Source organism: Leuresthes tenuis, unplaced genomic scaffold, assembly GCF_036924035.1.
Source record: "Leuresthes tenuis unplaced genomic scaffold, fLeuTen1.0.hap1 SCAF_23, whole genome shotgun sequence".
NCBI lineage: Eukaryota > Metazoa > Chordata > Actinopteri > Atheriniformes > Atherinopsidae > Leuresthes > Leuresthes tenuis.
The window spans coordinates 8,051,614-8,074,064 of record NW_027325377.1 but is presented as its reverse complement, the minus strand read 5'-3'; the positions used below and the strand labels follow the sequence as shown (position 1 = coordinate 8,074,064).

The window sequence follows — 22,451 nt, the reverse complement described above, 5'->3', positions numbered from 1 at the left end:
ACTTTAAATGGACAGGAATGTCCTGAGGAATTTGTGGGGATGTGTTCTGAAAAGGAGATGCTCATGTCGATTGACAGAGAGACAGTAATGTCGGAATGGCAGCATGTAACCTGAAATTTCAAATATCAAAATATAGATATTAATGTAACTCTGGCGAGACTGAAACTGATTAAGCAGAAATACAGTGTCAGTGATCTGTCACAGCAGCCAGCTGGAGCGGAGCTCTACACAGCGCCCATGCGTCTTTTACACGCTGTCATCATATGCAAAAGTAATAATTGCAATTACAAATATCAATAACAGCGCTCCAGTTACATACGTGAAATCACTGCCTACAGCGAGAACATGTCACCTGGTACAGAGGTGAGCATCATTAACATGCAGAGACTGAGAATAAATTAGATGTCTGCTCATTATAGCTTATAACGAGCCTGGGAAACGCGGCCAATATCTGGGGACTACAGGTCAGTGAACTAGTGTCTGATTACAATATTACTATCATTACCACTGACGACCGAGCTCCTCCCATGTCCTCCTATAAAACGGTTCAGTTATAATCAGACATCAACGACAGCTCACTTGTGTCGGACGTCCCGTTGCTGCAAATAAAACCAATTTCATATATTAGGCTACCCCCAACCTAGTTGTTTATTAGTTTTAAATCAGTGAACAGTGTTTGTCTATGTTTGTCACTCCTTTTTGTGTAATAAACTATTTAATAATTTATTTGCTTTTTGAGTGCGTTTTGAAAATTACTTTTTTGGAGGTTATTTGAAGGTTGCGTGATGGTTGTGTGATGGATTGATGTTGAGGTAGATACCCCCACACACAGTTATGATTTTCAAAATAAATCAAACATTAACTTTATTGGAACATACATTGGTGATGGGGGAGGGGGCAGGTGGTGGGTTGGCAGGGGAGGTCATGGAGGATTCATTTATTCAAAATTAACTATACAGTTTTGCACAACATCCCAATATTGCTGGAGGGTTCTTATGCCTCTATGGTACTGCTGCCGCAGCCACTGAAGCCTCTCCTCCAGCCTCCTCCACTTCCTCCGCTATTGAGGTGCAGGGTCTCCGTGCTCAGCCAAGCCACACCTGGTCTCCACTAACCGCTGTCCATCCTTGAGATGGCGAATGAAGACCCAGAGTGATGGGTGGCGCCGCTCCATCGCTGCGTTCCATCTGTGATTGAAAGCTGAAATAATCATAGACGTGTAAGAACTACATGCAGCATACATGGCCCATTGATGTTATTTCATACATTGTTCTGTGAAATTAGACTAATGAAACCCATTCTGAGTGTGAAGATGCACAGACGTAACCTCACTTTCAACTTGATGTAATGATTCCAAACGTTTCTATTTTATCAAGGAAATTAGATGTGACCATCACATGGCTGGATACTATTTTCAGTATCCAGACTGACCTGCAAGCAACACATGAGCTCACACCAGATCAGGATGGTCTCACAAAGTTACTTTCCGCCTCCTGTTTTCTCACAAATTGTATTTCAATCTGTAATATTTTGTGTGTAAGTTACTGGTTATTGCACCTTAAATTAGTCACTGTCTTCACAGTCAAATAATATGATACCCATTAGGCTACAGTAAAGAAATGTAAGTTGTTACCTTCGACACGGTTGTTGATCCTATTGTCAGACCCCCGGCCATAGACATTCCAGAAGGCCGAGGGACAGCCTGAATCTTTGTCCATATGAACACTGACCTGCCAGAACAAGCTCCTGGACCTTCCCCCACAGGCTTTGGCAAAAATGAAAGTAGCAGCCTAAAGTGCAGACTGTTGGTAACTCGGCCCGTAGAGACACCATCAATGCCATTTCAAAATCGGTGACCACTCGATTTGGCATCCACCTACATAGACAGACAGACACAGAAAATGAAATGGTTATTCTTTTCTTTTCACAAAAATAATAAGAAGCATAATTAACCATGCAAACATACACGGATGCGCACAGGCAGGCAGACACATGCGCACGCACACACACACCGTTCTCCTGTTATCCGCTGAATCCTCCTCTTCACATGTCTGAGCAACGTGTGGTACATGTGCTCAGTCTTCCCAGACATGAGGACCATAATGAAGGGGATGGTCCTCCCCATGTAAAGACCGTGGATAGTTAGGAACTGGTAATACGGCCTAGGGCACGTTTTAAATGTCCCGTCGATATAGATCTAAAACAAAATACAAATCAAAAGTTAGAAAGTAATCTGTTCACATTCAAGAAGGTTGAGGTGCTGGTCAAGAGGTTGCCTCTAACCGGAGTCACATTGTTTTTGTATGAACTTTGTCACACCGTAATGAAGTGCCGGCCCCGGTGCGGTCACAGAGTCAGGAGGACAAGAACTCTTAGTTCAAACAAAAGTTTATTAGTTAACAGAAAATCTCACACAGAGGAAAAACCTGGCCTGGTGAGCAGGGAAGTCGGCCTGCAGAACCGGAAACAAAAAACCAAGGTAATCCAAGAACTGAAAATAATCCACAAAACATCAAGGGTCAGGATCCAGGTCGTGAACCAAACAGGCATAACAAATACATTAACACACGAGCAAAGAAAGGCGGAGAAGACCAGGTATTTAAACTAACGGGGCAATCAAGGGAAAATGGAACACAGGTGAGTTACGAACCAGGTGTCACAGCTGTGGCTGTGACAGTACCCCCCCTCCGACGACCGCCTTTAGGCGGCCCACCAGGCTTGTTAGGGTGGGTTCTGTAGAAGTCGGTGATGAGGGCATGGTCCAGAATAAACCGACGTGGAACCCAAGAACGCTCCTCTGGCCCATAACCCTCCCAGTCAACCAAATACTGGAAACCCCTGCCACGACGTCTGACATCCAGAATCCGATCAACTGAGAAAGCAGGATGGCCATCCACGACCAGGGGGGGAGGAGGAGGTTCAGCTGGAGGACCAAGTGCACAAGAGGTGACTGGCTTTAAGAGGGACACATGAAACGTGGGGTGTACCTTAAGGGAGTCTGGGAGCTTAAGGCGCACAGCCGAGGGATTAATGATTCTGACCACTGGAAAAGGACCAATGAAACGAGGGGCCAGCTTACGGGAATCTACCTGCAAAGGCAGGTCCCTGGTGGATAACCACACCATCTGCCCAGGCTGATAATTAGGAGCGGGCGAACGCCGACGGTCCGCCAACAGTCGGTTCCGGGCAGCGGACCTAACTAACGCAGCCCGAGCCTCCAGCCACACTCTGCGAACTCGTCGCAAGTGTTCCTGAACAGAAGGGACGGACACATCATCCTCCTGGGAAGGGAACAAAGGGGGTTGAAAACCATACATTACCATGAATGGCGACATACCAGTAGCAGATGTGGAGAGACTGTTATGAGCGTACTCCACCCACGGTAGCTGAACACTCCAGGAGGATGGGTTACGTGCACACATCTTAAAGCGGCCTCCAGGTCCTGGTTGGCCCGTTCTGTCTGGCCGTTCGACTGAGGATGGTACCCAGACGATAGACTAACCTTCGCCCCCAATGCGCCACAGAACGCTCGCCAAACCTGGGAAGCAAACTGGGGTCCCCGATCAGAAACGATGTCCATGGGGATACCATGGAGACGAAAAACATGATGAACCAAGAGCTCAGCAGTCTCCAGAGCAGAAGGGAGCTTCGACAGTGGTACAAAATGCACAGCCTTAGAAAAACGATCGACAATAGTAAGGATGACAGAGTTACCTGCAGAAGGAGGCAGACCAGAGACAAAATCCACCGCGATGTGAGACCACGGCCTTGAGGGAATGGGGAGAGGGTTCAGCAAGCCAGCGGGCCGTTGGTGCGAGGCCTTCCCTCGGGCACAGACAGAGCACGCTGCCACAAACTGATTGGTGTCACGGACCAGCGTGGGCCACCAGAACCGCTGTCGAATGAGCTCAAGTGTGCGTGCAGCCCCAGGATGGCAGGCCAATCTGGAGGAGTGCCCCCACTGCAGCACCTGAGACCTAACGTTCTCGGGAACGAACAAAGAGTTAGGTGGTCCGATCTCTGGACGGGGACAACGGGAAAGGGCCCTCTTAACCTGCTGCTCAACCTCCCAATGGACCGCTCCCACAAAACAGCTTGGAGGGAGCACAGGCTCAGAAGGATCAGTCAATGGTTGTCTCTCTGTCTGACGGGAAAGGGCATCAGGCTTTAAATTACGGGAACCAGGTCTATAAGAGAGTGTAAAATTAAATCTGCCTAAAAAAAGTGCCCATCTGGCCTGTCGAGAATTGAGACGTTTGGCTTGCTGAAGGTAGGCCAAGTTCTTATGGTCCGTCCAAACCACAAATGGAATTTCTGCTCCCTCCAGCCAGTGTCTCCACTCCTCTAATGCCAGAACGACTGCTAAAAGCTCCCGGTTACCCACGTCATAGTTGCGCTCAGCCGGAGACAGCCGGCGAGAAAAATACGCACACGGATGCAACTTCTGTTGTGAGACCTGCGAAAGCACGGCTCCCACACCACTGTCAGAGGCATCCACCTCCACTACAAACTGCTTAGAGGCATCAGGGTGGATGAGAACAGGCGCAGAGGAAAACAGCTCTTTAAGTCTTGAGAATGCCTGGGCAGCTTCAGAGGTCCAGGTAAAAGGGCTGGAGGTGGAGGTAAGTTGGGTGAGTGGAGCAGCCACCTTACTAAAATTCCTAATAAAGCGCCGGTAAAAATTAGCAAAACCAAGGAAACGCTGAAGTTGCTTGCGGTTCTCAGGTGCTGGCCACTCAACCACCGCCCTTACCTTGGCTGGATCAGAGCGAATCTGACCTCTTTCAATGAAAAAGCCCAAAAAAGAGACTGACTGGACATGAAACTCGCATTTCTCAGCCTTGACAAATAATCTGTTCTCAAGCAATCTTTGGAGAACTAATCTGACGTGCTTGCTATGTTCCTCCAGTGTGCTAGAAAAAACTAAAATGTCGTCCAGATAAACAAAAACAAAACGGTTGAGCATGTCACGGAGTACATCATTAACTAAGGATTGAAAAACTGCCGGTGCATTAGTTAACCCAAAAGGCATGACCAAGTACTCAAAATGGCCAAGAGGTGTGTTGAACGCCGTTTTCCACTCATCCCCCTCACGAATACGGACAAGATGGTATGCATTCCGAAGATCTAGTTTGGAGAAGACAGTGGCTTGATGAAGGGAGTGAAAAGCTGAATCCAATAGTGGCAGGGGATATTTATTCAGTGATAGCGTTCAGACCACGATAGTCAATGCAGGGGCGCAAGGTCTTGTCTTTCTTAGACACAAAAAAAAACCCAGCACCTACAGGGGAGGAAGAGGGGCGAATGATACCTGCTGCCAATGACTCCTGTATGTACCTCTCCATGGTCTCTCTCTCGGGACGGGAGAGGTTGTAAAGGCGGCTGGAGGGGAGAGGAGACCCAGGCAGTAAGTCTATGTGGCAGTCATAGGGACGGTGTGGTGGGAGAGAGAGAGCTTGATGTTTGCTAAATACCTCAGCCAAGTTATGATAAGAAGGAGGAACCCCAGAAAGATCAGGAGAGACGGAAGGAACTATGGCAGGAGGACTCAAGGCTGGAACAGCAGATCTAAGACAATTATTGTGGCATGCTACACTCCAGCTAATGATTGTGCTCTGTGTCCAGTCAATGTTGGGATTGTGCAGCCTAAGCCAGGGGAGACCTAAAACCACGGGAGTATGAGGAGCAGGCATAACAAAAAAACTGATAAGCTCATGGTGGTTACCAGAGATAAGTAAAGATAAAGGTACAGTCTGGTGAGAAATTACCGACAACAACCTACCGTCTAGAGCATTTACCTTACGAGGTGCTGTAAGTGACACAACAGGAATATTATGTAGTTTAACAAAATCTGCGGAAATAAAATTCTCATCTGCCCCAGAATCCACAAACGGATTCATAGCCACCTCCTTAGAGTCACAAAACAAAACGGCAGACAACTGAGTACGTGTGGAAGGCAAACAACTTGAATCTTGGCTCACCTGGGTCCCCCCCTCCTCAGGTGAGCCTAGGCTTTTGGCAGATTGGGGCAGTTCTCTCGAACGTGGCCGGGTTGGCCGCAATAAAAACAAAGCCTCGCCTGAAGTCTCCGTTGACGCTCCGTCGGAGTCAATCTGGCCCGTCCAAGCTGCATGGGTTCAGGAGGGGGCAGGACAACAGGAGTGTGAGCACCTGCTGGAGTGGACACCTCCACCTGTTGGCCAGAGGCAGGGCCAAACAACGGGGTACAGGCGGAAGCGATGCAGCTCCGGTCACGCTCCCGGCGTCTCTCTCGCACGCGGTTGTCCAACCGCCTCGCAAGGTCTATTAAATCGGCCAAGGATTCCGACTCATCCCGAGCCGCCAGCTCATCCCTCAAATTGTCATTCAGGGAGCGAAGAAATATTCCCATCAACGCAGCCTTATCCCAGCCGCTCTCCGTCGCCAGTGTGGAGAACTCAATCGCGTGGTCGGCTACTGACCTGGAGCCTTGGCGCAGTGAGAGCAGTCGGTTGCCCGCCTCTTTACCACGAACAGGATGGTCGAAGACCCCTCTCATCTCCGCCACGAACCGCCGGTAGGAGGAGCAGAGCTGGGGGTTGCCCTCCCACGTAGCCAGCGCCCACTGTGCAGCCCGTCCGGAGAGGAGGCTGGTGATATACGCCACCTTGGCGCGGTCCTCCTGGTACATCCGAGGCTGCAACTCAAACACCAGAGCGCACTGGAGGAGGAAACGTCCACAGGCTCCCACGTCCCCACCATAACGCTCCGGCGTCGGGAGATGGGGCTCAGGAAGAGGGGGCGTTGATGGCAGAACCGCGACAGGTGGCGGATAAGCAGCACACAGTTCCAGTCTCTGAGAGAGGGAGGCGACGCTAGAAGTCAAGGACCCCAACGCCTCCATAATGTCCTTGAGGTCCTGGGCATGCTGTCCCAATAAAGAGCCCTGGGCGGTCAGCGCCTGGTGAACCGACTCTGGATCCGCGGGGTCCATTTGGCTCGTGTGTTCTGTCACACCGTAATGAAGTGCCGGCCCCGGTGCGGTCACAGAGTCAGGAGGACAAGAACTCTTAGTTCAAACAAAAGTTTATTAGTTAACAGAAAATCTCACACAGAGGAAAAACCTGGCCTGGTGAGCAGGGAAGTCGGCCTGCAGAACCGGAAACAAAAAACCAAGGTAATCCAAGAACTGAAAATAATCCACAAAACATCAAGGGTCAGGATCCAGGTCGTGAACCAAACAGGCATAACAAATACATTAACACACGAGCAAAGAAAGGCGGAGAAGACCAGGTATTTAAACTAACGGGGCAATCAAGGGAAAATGGAACACAGGTGAGTTACGAACCAGGTGTCACAGCTGTGGCTGTGACAAACTTTGTTCTACCCAAGAGATTGTTTCCTGATATTTTGATATATGGAGTTCCTTGCATCATCCCATCACACTAAAATTTGGATAAATGATTAAGCTACTTCATTTGACTGACATGCAGAAAGTTTCATGGGGGAGAGATTCTAACCTGGTGGCACTGGGACAGCTTGAGAAAGTTGTCTTCGGTCCCGAAGACAAGGAAGTTGTGGGTGGCATTATGTTTGGACAGGAAGTCCTCTCCACCCCAGCTATCGGCCCACTCCCCCTGCACGGCCACCTCCTCAAGAGTGTTGGGAATGGGGGACATAAGGCTGGCCCTCTTCCTCTCAAGCCGCGACCTCACTGCCTCGAAAGGGGGCACAGCTGCCACGTCTGCAGCCTGGGCCAACACCTATTTTAATAAAGTTAGACGGTGTGTGTCTTGTTCATATAAAGCAACTTGAGCAGAATGAAAAGCACTAAAGCAGGGGTCGGCAACCATTACAATTAAGACTTAATTAATTTTTGAATCTTATAAAGAAGGTAACACAGGTTGTGTTACCTTAAGTTACATTAAGTGTAAATGAGCATTTATTAATATGTTTCACCACATGTGGCTACTCAGCAGAGGTCTAGCGAAATGTCATATAGCTTTATATTCATAATTATACATACTAATTACCTGGTCATATACCCGTTTGGATGGGTAGGATGGGTCAGCAGCCACCTGCAGAAGCATCTGCCCAATGTAATTTTGCATGGCCATGCTCCCCGGGTGGATTGAGGACGATTGGGTCATCGGGATCCTCCCCCTCGACATCAAATATATTAGTTGTCATATATACCTGACATCCCCTTGAAGCACAATGCCAGTAGATCCTGGCGTTTTATTTTTTTCATTTTTCAAATATTGAAATTCGTCCAAAACTAGAGCTCTACCCCCATGACTATTAGCTACCTGGATGTACGCCATGGTGAGCAATAGGCCTGCTGAGATTTCCTGACCTTTTTTAAATCATGTGATTATAGCACCCCCCAATTTCCCGTTTAAAAGTGCTGTCCATATCGAAAAGAATGACACAGATGAGTTAATTAATTTGCTCATTGTATTGATCACAGCAACACCCGTGCATCAGTGGTCTGTTTATTTGTAGAAAAGGGGATAGTGTACATTCACGAACATTTCAATTACAATGTCAATGTACCGGGATTAGCTAGTTTTCATCCGTTGGCAGAAAAAAAAAGAGAAAATAAATGAGTAAGTGACTAAATCAAAGAAGAAAGACAAAAAAATAGAGGTGAGAGAGAGCAAAGTGTCTTTCGTTCCATCTGGCACATCACACATGATGGGGCTTCAAGCTCTTCGGGCAACTCAAGGGGCACAGGTTCTGAAATCAGAGAGTTGACATCCTCCCCTGGACTGGATAGTGTAGTGGTATGATTGCCACCTTCCATGTGGGAGACCTGAATTCAAATCCCTGGCATGAAAGATACTGCCTCCAGTAGGGGTCCTTAGGCAAGACCCCCTAACCCTACATGCCTACCTGTAAGTTGCTTTGGATAAAAGTGTCTGCTAAATGCATAAACATAAACACATAGTTTCTCTGGCCCTGGCTGTCACCTGTTGGGAGATTGCTGTGAAAGCATTTAGAAATGTTATAATACCATGGCCTGCTGGTGGACACCTCAGATCCTGCACCTCTCCTCTCCCTCCTGTGAGTGTCCCTCAAACTTATCCACCTCTTCCTACAATCTTCAGCTGGAAACAACAGACACAACATCACTCTCTCCCTCTGCATATAAACACAGCATGTCACCTATTGCTGAAATAGTGAACTAGCCTGTGGTTTGCATTTATTTACATATAGCCATAGTAACCTACAACTCAACAGATACTCCAACAAGGTCTGCAACCTTCCTCCAAGAATCGTTTTTTTTTTTTTATGTCTCTGTAGACGAATAGCGTGGAGTCATACTCTGGGAAACCGGAGACTGCAATTATGAGCTTCTCCTCCATGATTTTTCTGGCGCTCTGTCGTTTTCCGCCCTTTTCCGCCTTTTTTCCGCCTTGGAATCCAGATCGGCTCCAATTGGCTGTCGTCGCCGTCGCGTCACTGCTCATTTGCATAAAGTTGAGCCTTTCTCAACTTTTGAAGCTCATGAAGCTCACGAAGCCCACAACGCGTCGCTCACAACGCCGGCCGCTCATCGACGCCAGCTTACATTGAAAATGAATGGCAGCTGGCCGCTCACGCTGTTCACAACGTTTTTGGTGTGAGCCCCCGGTTAGGTCTGGTAGAGTCCAACTGTGACCAACTGCTGCGCTCGCTTGCTTCCATTGTTGTAGTGTGCTGTGTTTGCAGCAAATTTGTTTCATACCTGGCAACCCCGGATATCGAACACAGTATTTTATCTTAAGAACTGTTGATATAGCATACTGACTTTATGATTCAATACAGTAAATATCTTACATATTGCACCTTTAATTCCAGCTCCATTTCAACACTAACTGTGGCTATCTTACATAAAAACTTAAAGCAGTAATGAGGAAGAAAAGAATAACTTCATCCTCCAGCAGTTGGTGTTGTGATTCTTTTAGTCGTCAACCTTAATGTGGAGGGTTAACCAAAATTTGCTTCGGCATAACATTTTGCAGTTGCATTATTCAATATTGCCTGTATGGATTGCAGTTTTGTGCTTTGATATTCATTTTTTCAGGGATCTTTGGTTTGTCAAACACGTTAAACTGAAGGTACATGATAACATTTAAATCAAAAGGGGGGGACCTACTTTACTTTTCCTAGTATGAGAATGGTTGCTTGATTTGGTTTTATTGTATTATTTAAGCAAGAACAATTGCCACATCAGTAAATGCCCGATGTTATTAACCATGAATTTTATTTAATTTAATTTTGTTTAAGAAACTAATTTAAATGTATCAAATTGGCATCAGTTACTGCGTCCCTTGTTCATGTTTGGTCTGAAATTTTTACAAAATTAATTAATTACATTCAATTCTAAGGATATTCTAAGTTCTGAACATGCAGTTCTGGAGCACCATACATTCTGACCTGAAGAGTACTTTTGAACAGGAGCCTCAAAATGGTCCTGTTATGGATGAATACATTGACTGAGTCAAGTGTGGCTATCCCACAAAACAACAAGGTCACAAAAATTAAGCTTGGAGTAAGCAGTCACCTGAGAAGTTTAGAAAATGGAAGAAATGTATAGAAATGTAAGATTACACAACTTTTAAACAGGCACTTTCATGTAGATTTTAAATGCAATAATGTTTCTTGAAGTGTTTAACAGACAGATAAAGTTGCTTTGGCTTTCTTTCCTGAGTATTTTGTGTTTTAATGTCCTTTCCTCTTGTACCTAGCAGCATGCAGGGCTGGACAAAGAGGTTATCTTTGATTAAGTTTGATTTTTGCTCTGTTCAGCCAGTCTCATCTTCCCTTCCTCTGTTCATTACATGCCCTCTCCGCTGGCTCACAGTGGAGAAGGACTGACAGCTAAAATTCTCAACTCTGACATTTATTTAATTCCAGGAACCTTCTGTTCCATGTGAGTAACAAAAGGAGGATTTTCACATCAGCCAGTTGCTACCACTGACAAAATCTTCCTCCTTTGTTGGTGGGAGCAGCTCCAAAAGCTGTGTCAGGTTTCTTCAGAGCACACTGTGAATCTTTTACCAACCTTGGCTGCTAGCAGTGAGTTTTTATTAAAGAGCTCTTTGGTTGCCTGCATGCTGTTGAAAGCTGCTGTGTTTTAATCTGTTCTCCCCAGAAATCATTCAAGCTAACCCTATACCTTCCAAAAGAATACACTTAATTCCATTTAAAAACATTGTGTTTTTGTGCAGGTTTGTAAGACGTGACTAGTAGTGTGCTACTTGCTATTCACCGAGCAGCACAGAACAGAGCCTCTGGCATCAGGACTATTTAAAGCACTCTCAGTAAACTTTTCAGATCAACTTGTGAGAAATTTTCTTCAGTTCTTATACTGAAAAATAGACTCACTGCTGCTGCTCAAATTCACATTTAACTGCACAAGTCCCTTTCATCATCTTTAAATAGGATATTTTCACTTCAGAAGATGGAACAGAGATTTAAAAGCTTTGGCATAGTTTCAACACTTACAGTGTGGGCTGTTGTTACTGGGGGCTGCCTATCCCAGCAGTCATAGGGCGAGAGGCGGGATACACCCTGAACAGGACGCCAGTTCATCACAGGGTCACACAGAGATAAACAAGACAAACAACCACTCACAGCTCACACTCACTCCTAAGTACAATTAAAGACATCAATTAACTTAACATGCAGGTTTTTGGACAATGGGAGGAAGCTGGAGTACCCGGAGAGAACCCACGCATACACGGGGAGAACATGCAAACTCCACACAGAAAGGTCCCAGCCCCAACCTGGGTTCTTCGCTAATCACCACACCACCGTATTGCCACCAAGTATTGCTAACATAACCTTGAAAGTCTAAATCAGACTGCTGTATGAAGATAGAGTTGAGGAACAAGAGAAATGATCATCTGTATAAGGTAAACTGAGACCATCAGCAAATAATTTCTGGGTTTAGTGGAAACAAAAGTTGTGCTAGATGGTGAAATTTCCCATACCCACAAAAAAATCAAGCATGCAGAGGGAAACAAGGTTTTACGTCTGCAACATTACTAGTTTCTGTGAGATTTAATTTACATCTAAGAGATATTAGAATTGCACTATTCTTATGATTTAGACTATTTTGATTTTCAAAATACTGTAAATGTATTATACAACAAAACAACCTTTGTTCCAACATAAGACAGAACTGTACTGTCAGGGGAAACACATACATTGCAAAACCAAACACCCCTCTGTCAAAATCAGTCCATGACACTGTCCATCTTATTTCGACCTTGTCACGTCTGTTGGTTTTGTTATGTTTTTAGTTCTTGGTTTTTCTGTTATGACTTTAGGTTTTTCATGTTTTCCCCAGTCACTCTTGCCACATCATTAGGTTCATCCATGTCACCTGTCTTTGTTCACAGCTGCACTCCATCACCAATCACCTCCCCACAGTATGTAGTTTCCAGGTTCCCTCATGTCATTGCGAAATCCTCCCCATCATTGACGCCGCTGTCATTCTTGTGTTCATCTTTGTCTTGTTAATAGTTCATGTTCACAGTCTTTTTCACCTTTTTGTATTCTGGCACAATCGTGCCTTGTGTTCCTTTTGTTTTAATAAATCAAGTTTTACTTTAAAATATCTGCATCTGGGTCCTACCTACTCCACAACCACCAAACCTGACAGACCTACCAAGACTGTGTTCAAAAGGAATAACATATTTCATGATCTGGATATCATGGGAACTGATGAAGCCATCAACAGCATCCCACATGTCAGTGGCATCGCATTCAGAAGACCTTTAGACCTGTGCACGGATTTTATTTGTTGATTTTAGTTCTGTTTCTAATACACTTCATCATAATCTGTTCATTAATTTTAAAATTGAAGCAGATGAGTGTCAATCCTTTTTTAATTAAATGGTATTTTTATTTTTTAACCGATCAAAGTCAGCATGTCAAAGTCAACAACAACCTTTCAAAACCCAGATCCCTCAGCACAGGAGCCCCACAGGGTTGTGTGGGTTGCCAATCCGCTTTACACTGTCCACAAACGACTGCAAAAATAGCCACCCTGGGAACGTTGTTTTAAAATTTTCTTATGACACTGCCATCCTCAGCCTATTGCACAAAAACATAAATCCATCTGCCTATTTTTTCAAAACAGATAACTTTGTGCAGTGGCGTGATGCCAGCCATCTCATTTTGAATGTTCTTCAAACTAAAGCAACGGGATCATAGTCCTGTGCTCATTCACAACACACATATCAGTCAGCTCCATTCATATAAAATCATGTTTTTATCTTACCAGGGCGTTCCAGTGATCCTAATCAGATATGAGATATCAGCATAGTATGGAAGCCTGACTGTACAACTAAAAAACAAACTAGTCTGTCTGGTTAACACCACAATGAATGTGATGGGGAGAACTGAATTCCAGCCCCTTCAGTCAATATATGAGCAGTGTGTTGTTAGGCAAGCTCAGAGAATAGTGATCAATCCCTCACATATCTTCCACAGAGAAAAAGGTGCTTCTGTCCTCTGGCAGATGATTTAGATTCCACTACTGCACACTATACTGCAGCAAAAACTGATTTGTGCCTTCCTCCACAAGAGTTTTAAACATAGAACTGTACAATGTCGTATGGTGATGGCAGGATGTATGTATGTGCAATAGGTTTAATGTGCAATGGTTTTATTTCCATCCATCCATTTTCTATGCTCCTCCACCACACCTGATTCAAATTATCAGCTCGTCATCAAACTCTGCAGTGGCCTGATAAGGATCCATTCATTTTCCAGCAGGAAACATAAATGGAGTATGAAGTGCTTCCTCCTTTTGAACCTGAGCCACAAATTAAACTCAAATTAACTGTCTAAAAGAAAAATTGTCTAAAAGAAAACATAATTCTATAATGAACTTGATTAAACCAATAAACTTATTCAACGTAAAATATACTTGTGTGTGTGTACTTTTTAATTTTTTTTAATCCACAAAAACGGATGTATCTGTAACCAAAATAATGCAAATGACCCCAAAAAACCTGGGGTAGTATGTGTTTACATATTACAGAAAGATGGGATAAAATAATGGAATAAAGGGACAAATGTTGTGGCTTTCACCCACATTGTCACAAAAGTATTTTCTGAATTTGACAGTGATAAAAAGAGAACACAAAAATATGAGAAGATAACAAGATCTTTCGCCTTGGTTTTAGTTATTCAAAGTAGCATGTGCACCATTTGCATCTACAAACCTAACACATCAGAGAAGCTGTAATGTAAAACAACAATTTACAACATACAATAGAAACTTTGAAAAATAGACGCAATAGCTGTCTACACAAGACCAAAGCCTGTAACATACATTGCAATGCAGCTCTCTACGGGCTTTGAAATGTCTTCGTAGTTGTTGAAGTGCCCAGGAACTTCCAACGTTGCATTACATGTCGAAGACCTCAGGAACTCCCCCTCCACAACTTTGATCTTCATTTCCCCAGCAGGGCTTTCCCACCCAATCCAGAATTTTGTAAGCTGACACTGAAGCTAAGGTGGGATGGAGAAGCTGCATTAAAAGACAAACAAAAAGAAAATGGCAACACCAGATTCAGAGATGCATTTAAAATTAGTATGTGTGTTTTTAAACATGAGCTATATTTGATGGGATCCTGTCCTCACCAGGCCATACAATATGACACAAGATAGCCTAACGGGATAAGCAATTAAACACACTTTAAATATGACAAGTTTCTGGAGTAGTTTCACAATGTCTCAGGTGTTGGTTAAAGAGGAACTATGTAACTCCTATCGCTTTTCCTGTTTTGGCAACCCTCATCCTGGTTATGTCCATTTGTTTACAATGAAACCGGCGAGAAATCATTCAATAAAGCGGTAGATAAAGTTATATATCATATTTGATGTTACAACGTGTATATTTGTGTAATTTAATCTGTCATAAACAAGAGATTATGGGTTATGGGGCGTGTTTGTGTCACGGTGCGCAGAGATGAGAGCTGGGACACCGGGTGGAAGGCTCTGACCTTACAAGGTTGGTATTCTACAGTGTGGCGTAATGGATTCGTAACGTATAATTATAGTATTCTGTTAAATTGGAGGGCTGTAAATACTGGTAATACAAACACAATGCACTTAGGAGCTTGGAATAATCTTTGGAGTTCTGTCTGTTGTTTCTGGTAACAGCAACATATTGTCATGAAGGTTTCGTATGGAAACGTACGAAAATATTATGTACAGATTTTCGTTCATTATTCTACGAATATCCAATTCCCTGCAGTGAAAAATGGCTTCCATTCGTTTAATTTATAGTGGGAAAGTGCAACATTTTAAGATAGGTTGGACATTAAAGCGCATATTGATAACATTCCCAGTGAAGAATCTGCATTTTGTTCTAGTTTTGGCATTAAAATGCATTTTGACAACAGTTCTTGCGAAAAATCTGCATTTTGACACAAGTGACCAGTGCGCATGCGCAATTCCCTGCAGTGAAAAATGGCTTCCATTCATTTCAGCTATTAAACATGACGAGTGGCAGGAATCATGTCTAAATTAGCATTTTTTTTGTTTTCATAACATAGCTTTTCTCACGACATAAACGTACATGTTAGGATTATACTTTTTCAGTTGAAGAATGCACGGATATGTATTTTAAACCCTAATTTCGCACACTTGACCCTAACCGGGAAGCACGATATAAAAACTACAATTTGTACTAAATAGCCGTACTCAGTGGCGGGCAACGCCATATGTTTTGTAGTTTGAATGTGTTTCCTCTAATATGTGAAATTGTGGCCAGGATACTTTCAGACTTATTATAGGTTTTGGGGCCAGCCAGAGTGATATTGTACTAATTGTACATATATTCATAAGATAATTGTTATGCCCCCAAATCACAAAAATTGATTTTACCTTTGACTTGAAAATGTTGTTACTGCACTCTGCCTTTGCATTTCCTTAAATGGTTCTAATAGCAATGCAAAAGCAAGTGCAGTAACTACAGTGTTTTTTTTTTCTGTCAGTTTTTATATTGTTTTCAGCAGACAAAAAGTATTTTGACATTGATTTTGTTATAATTAAGTCTACTGATGGATTTCTGCATGTTTGATTAATTCTGGACGAATATTGTAAAGTCATGTCATAGTTTAATCTTACTCTTAATTTCGTCATTTCATTTAACTTTTATAATTATTTACCCCTAACTAGATCATAATTTTCCTATTAATTAAACTTTGCATCACCATCTTTCTTTTCCATCATCATTGTTACCATCACCACTGTTGTTGCCTTGATGACAATCACAATAATTTCCATTGTCCTTGTCTTTAATATATAACAATGAATAAATACAAGGCTACGCTGAATCACAGTAAACATTGTTTATTATATTACGTTTTTAAATAATTTCAATAACATTTAACTTAGATGTTCCATTGTTTATTAAATTACAAGCGTTTATCTTATTTAAATAACATTTAAGGTCTAATTATTTAATTTTATTTAAAAACTGATTCACTGTGGCGATCGCTAACGGGAGCTGCTGAAAGAAGATTAATTAAAAACAGATTTATTTCTGAAAAAGGCAAGTATAGTAACATTTCATATCAGATTTGAATGACATATTTTACATTTTATTTCAATAACACTAAATTTTGATTAATATGTTTGACTTTAATGAACAGCAGAATAATTTATTTAAAAAGGAAATGTATACAGTCTCATTTCATGTCAGATTGCTTGAGTGACGTTCTGCTCACTCTTCATCTGCCGCTGCACTCTCAGCAAGAATCTCCTAAAACACTGCGGTTTGCTTGCATGAGTGGACACAGTTTTGTGAGGTTGTCTGCCTTCTTCTGCCTCTCAACCCCCTTCATTGCAGGCCTGAGTTGTTCAGGGATGTCAAGCGCGGTCTTCTTCATGAGGAAGTCCAGAGATGTGAATTCCTCCTGATCATGGGAGAGTTTCACCTACATGCTCCTTGATCCTCTTCTGAACTGGATCTCTGCCATCTCTGCCAGATGAGGTGCATCCTTCAGCTTTGTTATGGAGTTCCCTGGTTTCTATCTCCTGATGTTCTCATTCCACAGTTCCACCACATCCTCTTTTCCAGAGTTAGAGGATACCATTACACTGCTGAACTCCTGGAAATCAAGGACCATACCTCCAGACCGCCTCTTCATCTCTTGCTCCACCCCATGATGGAAACTGTCAGGACTCATGAAGGTGTGGCCTGGCTCAAAATATTTGAGGGTGATATTTTCAATGGAAGTGCATACTCGTGAGCATCGTCAGAAGGCACCAATTCTTGTTTTGTGCTGTACAATTGTCCATCCACAGGACAAGATGAGGGACATCGCGCTCCTTTTGCCGGCATAGGCAGACGCAAATCTCAACTGCCTTCCTCACAGCTATTCCCTCCTGTCAGATCACAGAGATACTCTTTTTCTAAGAGCATGTCTTCTTGTCAGCTGTGGCAAAGGTCTCATGAAAAACTGAGATCCTTTTAGTGAAGACTGCTGTCTTCACCCCTGGCATTTGGGGCAGCATGATGATCTTTTGGAGGTCCATGCTGCGGGTGGACAGGTTCTTGCTTGGAATCTTTAGAAGTGGAGCAGTCTGGACTGGGGTCCTGGTTGGCAGCCTGGTGTTTGGCCTTCACATGAAGCTCATGCTGGAGTTCACACTGCTCCTCTCCTAGCTCGATGAAGCTGATATTTCTGTGTTTCACAGTCTTTCGATATGTTTCATATGAACACCGATGGTCAGGAAACTCCTTGTACATCAGCTGCACAGTAACATCACTTGGGAGGTATCTTCGGCATGTTCTCGTCTATAATGATTAACTGTTGGATTAAATGATTCAATGTGTTTGTAAATCTGGGACGACGCTCTCTAGGGGGTGTCAAGCTTGATGGGGAGCTGTTCCCGATGACTGTCTGGATGAGCCTGTCATTTTTTGGATGATATCTCGGAGTTGTAAGAAAGAATATTTTGCATACATCTTGTGACTGACCCAGGTCATTTGTAAGATGGTAAGCTAATGTCTTGCTACGTCTGCTGGGACCGGATGTGAGACGAGCAATCTGGCATTGAGAGACTGTGGTAAATATAAATGCTTTCTTCTCCTGGTAGGTCATGTGCCAGTATTGGCATGCACTGTCTCTCTCAATGTCACTCTCTTCGCCTTCACCAAACTCAGGCATATCCCCAAGCTCATCAGGCACATCTCCAGGTACATCCTCATTCTCAAATTCAGCTTCTAGGGATGTAAATAGTTCATACAATGTCATTCTGTCTGGAGAAGCTTTTTTTTTTTGCTGTATATCAATTTTTGGCAGGTGAAAATGCCTATTTTGTGTTGTAATGATCCTTTAAAATAATTTTAAACTGTCCTGCCAGCTTAGATCTTTTTATTATTAAGCTTATGAATGAGATCAAGTTCATGAGGATCGTTGCAAAAGTTATCATACATTTATTATGTATATCACATGTATATTGAAAACACACCAATAAATCATATTCATTATAGTTTAAATTCCAAAGACAGGGCTACACAAAGTCATCAGACGTACCAAGCACAGAGACATGTCTATCACGTAATTGCTGTTACGTGATAAATGCTAAACTTTCGAAGACACATGCCTTTGCTATAATTAGGTGCATAAGGTATATAATTAGCTACATTATAATGCAGTTGTGTGTATCTGCATATTATGACCGTTTAATCCAGAGAGAAGCAGACGGTTTTGTGCTACTGCTCAATGGGTTCGTGTGCAATCAGATTCTGACAGATAATCACCTTTTGGCACGACACCTGTAAGCAAACACTTGCGAAAACATCGCCTATCAGCACATACAGCCAGATGTCAGCACATACAGTCAGACGGCAGCTGACAGATGTTTAAATTGTGATCGCTAGTTTCTAAATGCTTAATGTCACTGTTATTTACCATACTCCGGGTATTTTCTTTTCAATTCAATTGACAGTTCCACCATCATTTTCCCCCTGGATTGTGCTATCTCAAACAGATTTTTGCAAAGTTAGATGAATAGAGTGTATTTGCCTGTAGAATGTCAAAACAGTTGCATGAGGATGGGTAGCCTGCGAAATCGGCTGTAGAATCCCGCAGTAAGTGAAGTTACTGTGGGGTCTGCTTTGGTTTTGAATCGGGTTTTGTAGTCACTGCAATTTTTATACAGCTTTTTCTCTAAAACAAAGCAAAATTAGACTGAAACTTTGTCACAAGATAAAGCAGATATCAAGGAGTTAATTTTTAGTCATAACTCAATTTCTACCAAAAACAACTGGTCTGTAGCCCATTTTGTTGCTGCTCTGTAAACCTTCATAAGTGTCTCAAGTTCAAAGGTCACCACTGAGGAGCAGGAGCTGCCCCCAATTTTCATACTGACATATGTCACTCCCTAGGTCAAGACCTGTCCAATGATGTTCACTTTTGTCCTACACCAAAGTTTAATTTTCATATCGCTCCAATGCAAGGCACTTTGAGGTGTACTTTCTCAGACACTTATTATCTATCTATTATTTATCTACTCACCGAGAACAGTTTGGCGAAAGTCGGCGTCGTTCGAAAGCTATTTAGAAAACTAGCGATCGGTGTATATCCATTTAACGAAGTTAATGGGGCAGGGATGATGCGGCCTCTAAATAAGGCATTATCTGTCTTTATTTCACCAATATTTTAAGAAGAATGAATGAACGAAGGTGTACTATTGCTCTGTTAGCTCATAGATGTTATTTGGCTACTTGCGGCTATAGGAGAGCTAACGGAGGGAATTCTACACAGGCACTCTACTGGGACTACTTCATCCACACGCCCCCCTGGGGCACAGTTTATTTACACCTTTCTCCATGACAGTTGGCTAACTTCACACAGAGTTTGCTACTGCTAGTTTTGTGCTACATGGCAGGATATTCATCAAATTTTGACAATGTGAACAACGACTTTTTACGAAGTAAGATGGACGTTCTTACCGGAGTGAATGAGCTGTGCTGCAACCATGCGTGTCGATGAAGTGGTCCCAGAACGGTGTGTGTAGAATTCCCTCCGTTAGCTCTCCTATAGCTGCAAGTAGCCACATAACAGCATCTATGTGCTAACAGAGCAATAGTACGCGTTCGTTCATTCATTCTTCTTAAGGTATTGGTGAAAGAAAGACAGATAATGCCTTATTTAGAGGCCTCATCGTCCCTGCCCCGTTCACTCTGTTATATGGATATACACCGATGGCGAGTTACCAAAATAGCTCCCAAAGGACGCCGACTTTCGCCAACCTGTTCTTGGTGAGTAGATAAACGTATGTCATGCCAGAAATAAGGTCTCGGTTTAAAAATACTGGAGTTCCCCTTTAATAAAGTATTTTTAGCAATTGGTTTTCTGACTAGATCTATGTAAAAGTGATTGTTCTCTCCTATTATTAAAAAATCTAGAAAATCACCATGAGAATGTGACCAGGGTGTAACCTATGTGTCAAACAAGTACCTTTGTCTTTGTCTTACTAGCACTGATCTTGAGGAATGCCCTGGGGCTGAAACAATGATCTATAAACTTGATGCATATGGAGTCGATGTGCAACGCCTTTTTGATAAATCTTCAAAAGTTCCCTGTATATTCAAACTAGGGATTCTCTTTTTATTGCACTCACTCAGAAGCTAATATGGAAATTTTGAGATAAATTGTTTTCCTGAGTTTTCTTTGTTAGTGCTGGTGTAACTTTATTGTGATGTTTTTAGACATATCTATGGCCTTTGGTGTCATCATTTTTAGTATTGTGCAAAAAGAAATCATACTCATTTTAAGCTGACTCCCTTGTAGGTATAGTACATCTCCACTTTAGGATTTGTGTCCAAAGAGGAAGTGCTGGGGTATTGAATGGAAACCATCCCTGACCTCGGAAGATCAGAGTTAGTGTTACCTGTTCCCCAAACCTGGTCCTCAAGACCCACAGCCCTGCATGTTTTCCAAGTTTCCCTGTTCCAGAACACCTGATTCAAATGCATGGGATTCCATCCATATTTTGTTTGTTTTTAACCTTTAACCTTTTTAAAGGACTATTTTGATAAATAAAACATTGATGGATGAAACACATCTTAAAGTATAACTAACCTCAATGTTGTTTTGGGAGTGGTACCTGCAATAATTTTAAATTAAATTCAGCTCAGGAATTTTCTTTGGGTGAAATTCCCAGGGTGGTGTAGTCCTGTCTTTTAACTCTGATCCACCTCACTGGAGTAGGTTTCCCAAACCTACATTAAGTTAGAAAGCTGTCTAATGCTGGAAAGCTGGAATGATTACACAAAGGTTAAAGCTGCAATATTGAAGGCATCTGAATTCCTTGAGGGTTACTGCAAAAGGTGAGAAAACACAAATAGAACTTGCCCAAGAGTTGATGTCTCATTTCAACTCCTGGTGTTCTGCACCACAAGTGAAGAAATAATCTAAAAACTAAGCGCCAGAGCTCATTGTTATGGATATCAACAGGAAAAAAGTGAAGACTGTATCGGAAGCTGTGGCACTAGTTGATGACTATGTTTTAACTCTCAGTGGAAGGGGAGAATTTTACACCTGTGGTGCTCGAGAAGAAGGTTATTGGAAACGAAACTGTACTGCCGTCAAATCTAAAAATAAGCTAAATAGATCACACTTTAGATTCCACTTTCACACAATAGATTCCACTTTCAGTGCTTCCTAAATCCACTTTTGGCCTGCCACCTGCCATGAAAAATCCTAATTTAAGTTCATATGAGCCCTTCTTTATCAAAGAACAAAGGTCTTTAATGGAGAGTGATGCTAGGGTGCAGGTTACTATACTGTGTGACACTGGATCTTTTGATGAATTCATTTTAGGTTCCATTTTGCTTTTCCCTGAGGAGGCTGACATTAGGTTACCGATACCTGTGTTAAGCATTGATATGTGTTCCAGGGGCCACTGCACAAGATATATTTAATTCAGACCTGCTTGATGGAGAGGTGAAAATGACTGTGTTCACAGATGCTCTGCCCATTGATGTTTTCACTGTGATTTTGGGAAATGATGTAGGTGGGAGTAGCATCTGACCTGATCAGCCAGTCTGTTCTGTAGTTATCCTGGTAACACTGGTTAGCAGCAGCCATGATAAAAATTAAGAATACTATCCTGAAGTTTTTCAGACATGTGCGGAGACCTGTGCCACAAATCCAGCCAACAATTTGACCTTGAATTATGTAACCTCACAACATAAAGAGAACGAATTCCCAGTGTTGAGCATGTCTATAGTGTCTTTATCACATGGACTAAGGAGTGGAAACTCACCATTGTTAATTTGCATAATTTCCTTCATTCTGACCTCGAAATTGAATTAAATGACACGAAAAAATACTTTATTTAACCCAATGGAAAATTATGTAAAGATTATTTGGAAGAAAGGAGGAGGGTTATTTGGACGACATAAATGTAAAGTCAGCTGTCTTGTGATGTGGGTAGCCAATTGG

The 22,451-nt window shown here is 42.8% G+C and overlaps 1 protein-coding gene across 1 annotated transcript in view; it reads right to left on the bottom strand.

The window, feature by feature from the left end:
- Positions 1–17,021: 17,021 nt before the first annotated feature.
- The window catches only part of LOC140282550 (uncharacterized), a 50,962-nt gene continuing 45,532 nt past the window's right edge, over positions 17,022–22,451 (bottom strand). Inside the window, 2 exon segments of the mRNA XM_072377006.1 lie at positions 17,022–17,191; positions 17,488–17,678. Coding sequence (XP_072233107.1) covers positions 17,022–17,191; positions 17,488–17,678 — 361 coding nt within the window.